This window comes from Nansenia antarctica (assembly GCF_963989245.1).
Source record: "Nansenia antarctica genome assembly, chromosome: 5".
Taxonomy (NCBI): domain Eukaryota; kingdom Metazoa; phylum Chordata; class Actinopteri; order Argentiniformes; family Microstomatidae; genus Nansenia; species Nansenia antarctica.
Window position 1 is genome coordinate 27,139,340 of NC_137690.1, and position 5,000 is coordinate 27,144,339.

The 5,000-nt window shown below is 52.9% G+C and overlaps 1 protein-coding gene across 17 annotated transcripts in view; it reads right to left on the reverse strand.

The window, feature by feature from the left end:
• The window catches only part of LOC308158629 (calcium/calmodulin-dependent protein kinase type II subunit beta), a gene marked incomplete at both ends in the record, with an annotated part of 74,637 nt that overhangs the window by 1,291 nt on the left and 68,346 nt on the right, over positions 1-5,000 (reverse strand). For 2 of the 17 annotated variants that reach the window (XM_080532301.1, XM_080532292.1), the window contains 3 exons: positions 297-470; positions 1,530-1,667; positions 3,000-3,089. The exons of 14 other annotated variants lie outside the window; for them this stretch is intronic. In XM_080532301.1, coding sequence (XP_080388427.1) covers positions 297-470; positions 1,530-1,667; positions 3,000-3,089 — 402 coding nt within the window. The remainder of the gene's footprint in view (positions 1-296; positions 471-1,529; positions 1,668-2,999; positions 3,090-5,000) is intronic. One more of the 17 variants, XM_080532302.1, reaches the window with a different exon arrangement.

The following is a 5,000-nucleotide window of genomic DNA, read 5'->3' on the forward strand; positions in this document are numbered from 1 at the left end:
GTAACTGCTGATTTCTCTCACAGTTATTGATGAATGATTCTACATCACAGGTGACAGGATCATCCCTGGTCACACACACACACACACACACACACACACACACACACACACACACCAACACAACCAGCAAAGGCCACAACACGGTTTAGGACAACACAGTTATTCTGGTAGAAACCTTCATCACACGTAAACAACCGGAAGCGATGCAATTCAACCCTCCCAGCCCATCGGCAGGCGTTCTGATTGGCTGACACTCTCAAGGGGTCAGGGGTCGTACGTAGGTGCTGAGTACTCACTCTGGGAGGTGAGGGAGGAGGGGCTGGAGGGGGACATGGGGGGAGGCGGGGGGGAGGTAGCGTGTGCGGGGGGGGCCGTCTGTCTGAAGGGCGGCGGGGGGGCCACGTCTGGCTCTGCGGGCGCAGGGGGGGCGGGCCTGCGGACACTGCTCACCAGGTCGGTGAGACGGGACACTGAACACCACGGAGGACCAGGGACACAACGGAGAGAGACAGAGAGAGGCAGAGAGGGACAAAGAGAGACAGAGAGAGAGAGAGAGACAGAGAGAGACAGAGAGAGACAGAGAGAGACAAAGAGGGAGTCAAAGAGAGACAGAGAGAGACAGAGAGGGACAGAGAGGGACAGAGAGAGACAGAGAGGGACAGAGAGGGACAGAGGGAGTCAAAGAGAGACAGAGAGAGACAGAGAGGGACAGAGAGAGACAGAGAGGGACAGAGAGGGACAGAGAGAGAGAGACAAAGAGGGAGTCAAAGAGAGACAGAGAGAGACAGAGAGGGACAGAGAGAGACAGAGGGAGTCAAAGAGAGACAGAGAGGGACAGAGAGAGACAGAGAGGGACAGAGAGGGACAGAGAGAGAGAGAGAGAGACAAAGAGGGAGTCAAAGAGAGACAGAGAGGGACAGAGAAGGACAGAGAGAGAGACAGAGAGGGACAGAGAGGGACAGAGAGAGACAGAGAGGGACAGAGAGAGACAGAGAGAGAGAGAGACAAAGAGGGAGTCAAAGAGAGACAGAGAGAGACAGAGAGGGACAGAGAGGGACAGAGAGAGACAGAGAGGGACAGAGAGAGACAGAGAGGGACAGAGAGGGACAGAGAGAGACAGAGAGAGACAGAGAGGGACAGAGAGAGAGCAGATGAAACAAAACAAAACAAAACAGAAAAAGGAGATGGAGAGAATGAAATAATAATAAGTAGTATGAGGGCAGAAAGTATACAGACAAAGCATGAACAGATGGAAATCCTACGGCTAGTTTCCTGTGGAAGCCAAAGGCCGACTGATAATCTCCTACTGCCTTCGCATGCAAGACTCATATATAAGGAAATATATGAAATATATCAACGAAGAGGAAAATACTAAAAAACCAAAAACACAGGTTGAAATGAACATGGAAGTCTACAGTAGCAGTCGTAGGAGGAGCAGTAGGAGCTGCCCAGGCCTCCCGAGGTGGAGGGAGGCCTACCTGGGGCTCTGAGCCTGGGCCTCGCCTGTACTCACTGCCTGCACTACTTACGCTGCATGGGGGTGTGGGAGAGGGGCGGGGAGGGGGCAGAGAAGGCTGCTGGAGGGGGGGTGTTGGTTCCCCCCTCCCCGTCGGACATGGGCCCTGAGCTCCTGCGCACACAGCCCAGCAGGTCAGACAACTTGGTGGCTGGGGGGTGGGGGGGGGGGAGGAGGGAGGGGTGGAGGGAGGGGTGGAGGGAGGGGTAGAGGGTGGGGTAGAAATGGAAACAATAGACATGGATGAGGATCTGAAGCACTGGTTGAGACTGGTCATAATCAACCATGGTCCCTGAGAGAGCTACTGTACAGTGTTCGCGTTTGTGTGTGTGTGTGTGTGCGAGTGCGAGTGCATGCGAGTGCGTGCACCCGTGTGTGTGTGTGCAGGCACGTTGCTCCAGCCCGACGCCAATGACAAAGACACCTTGGCACAGCTCTGGATGAACAATAATGACACATCCAAATTCATAGGGATTTTTTTTTCTTCTAAGACCCAAACACTAGTGAGTTGAATCAGGTGTGTTAGTGCTGTAGCAGGAGAGGCTGGTGCAGGTAGAAATCAGAGGACGAGCTCATTGTAATACATGGAACGGATTTTCCTCACTCCGATTCGGAGAACCGGCTCATTGTATCAAACCTCAATTCCTCATTCTGTTCCATGAACTCCAATGAACCTGTCCTCCCATTTCTACCTCCCCCAGCCTCCCTGCACTGTAGCTAGCCCTCTCTTCTAGGTTCACTGACCCAGACGCAGGTAAGGACTGAGAGATGTAGAAATACGAGGAGTTTCGGAAACAAGCGTTGTAAAAAAACAACAACCCCGAAAGCACTCCGAAATGTATCCGAAGGGACTGTCATACTGCAGTGCTCTCTTTTGATGTTTTATCTCTCTCCACAAGGGGGAGACAGTGAGCCACGCACACGCACGCACGCACACGCACGCACTGTTGGAACAGGACGGGTCCAAATCAAACCAGATGAGGTGGGTGTGTGTGTGGGGGGGGGAGTAAAGTAATGAGACGCAGTAGAGTGGTGTGCAACATCTTCCGGCCCGTGACAGGACTGTTGGTCATCATCAATACACCAAAGTACTGACGATTAGCGAGGTAGATGTGTGACATCAGTGAGGTAGATATGAATATTACACAAGCCGTACTCAATAGAAGTACATACTAGTGTGTGTATGAAGAAGGTAGTGTAGATGACCATGGTATACTGTATGTATCTGCATATGGTGGGGGGGTGGGGGGTGTTTCTATGTGCCTGTACAACAGCTTGTGCAGTATGCGAGTGTCTGCCTGTGTGCGCTTTAGTGTGTGAGAGCCTGCGAAGAATGTGTGTGCATGCGTGTTTAGTGTGTGTGTGTGTAGACCAAGGCTTATACGGCATGTGTACATGTGTGAGAGTCTGTAGTACTCTGTACATTCTGTATTGTGTGTGTGTGTGTCTGTGTCACACAGCGCTGGGGGGCATGCTGACTTACAGTAGACAGCGGGCGAGGGGCCCTGAGGGGGGTCAGACTGGGAGCCGGTGCTGGACTGGGTCTTAACTGACCTGCTGTCTAAACTCTTCCCTGATCGCACACACACACACACATACACACACACGCACACATGCACACACACACACACACACACACACACACACACACACACACACACACATGCACACGCACACACGAGCACACACACACACACACACGCACGCACGCACGCACGAACACACGCACACACACACACACACACACACATGCACACGCACACACGAACACACACACACACACACACGCACGCACACACGAACACACGCACATACACACATACACACACACGCACACACCCACCCACACACACAGAGAAACGGACAGATCAATGGGAAGAGTGGAGGGAAGAGAAGGACAGGGTAAAGGAGAGAAACAGCGGCGGAGGCTGGTAGACGACAGAGGCAGAGAGAGACTGAGACAGGAATGGATTTCAGAGAGCGCCGAGGGGAAATCGACCGTGTCTCCTGTATCGACCAGACAGCGGTAGCCAAACACCTCCCGCGCCTCTTCATTTCCCTGTAAACGGGCCGGGTCGATGCCGGGTTTCAATAAAGTAGTTCACTGTGTCTCCGGGTTTATTGAAAAAGGAATAACATCGCCGCCGCCCCGGGGGAAGATGATTACGATTGTTATAACTATTGTAACGATGATGATAGGGATATTAGATTACCCACGTTTGATCGGCTTATCTGTTTGATCCGCGTAGCTAGAGGACAGCATGCTAAGATTACCATCCAGAACAGAGAGACCCAGGGGGCAGGAGGAGATGTTTGACATGTTCCCCAGGGTCCCCAGTACAACTAACCCACTGGGTACACTGGCCACATATGGAGCTAGCCCACATTCCACTCCACCGTACGCTGAAACCTCCAAACCAAACGCGTCGTTTAACAGGCGGCCCCCCTCCATCATACAACCGGATTTCAATCCAGCCAATAACAAAATGTCATTGTCACACCCCCCCACCGAGCAGTCCTGGTTCTAGTGTCAAATGCACACACACCCACACACCCACACAGCCACACACTCCCACACACACACACACACACACACTGTATCAGATACCTAGTAAAAACACAGCAGATATTCGACAAACCTCTCGTGCGGCACAGCCTCACCTCTGCCCTGTAGTGCTGTGTGGTGTCAGCCCCTTGGCTACTCTCTGCTCTGGTGAACCATTGTCTGTGGAGCCGCCCTGCTATAGGTGGGCTCCTAGCACAGCAATGTGCCTTTGTGCCTTTAAACTCCTCCGCACGGCTCTGTTTCCTGCCACCCCCGGCTAAAAATAACCCCCCCCCCAAGGTGCCCTTGCTCTGCTCCTGTGGGGGGCCAGGGGGGTCAGGGCTAGTGCTTCCCTTCCACAGCTCTGGAGCGCTGAGGGAAGGTACAGTAAAGTCTCCCAGGGGGGGAGGCGGGGGAGAGGGCGGGGGGGGAGCTCAAACTCCTCCAATGCTTCTAACACCGCATTCATGACCCGCTTTGATGTTTCCCCGGCTCGAAGTGAGGCCGGGCATGCACACGGACGCCCCGCGCGCACAGGGGAGGAGAGGTTCCAGCAGCGGGTTGAGAAATGCACTTTCACAGTGTTTCCCTTGCCACAGAAAAACGCTGCATTCGTGACCTGCTTTGAACAAGTTCCGTTTTTTTTTTCTTCAAACATTTTGCTACAAAGTGAGCTACAAACACACGCAGATGTACACACGCACGCACACGTACACACGCACACACACACACACACTGTTACATGACATTCCCAGTGATGTTGTATGCTAAGTCATAAAACATATACTGTACATGTGTTACACCAGCAGGACTCCTGATCCAGGGTCAGTTTGAGGTCACACAATAGCTTCTGTTCCATAGAGTCATACACCTGTCATACACCTGTCATACACCTGTCATCCACCTGTCTGTCATCCACCTGCCTGTCATCCACCTGTC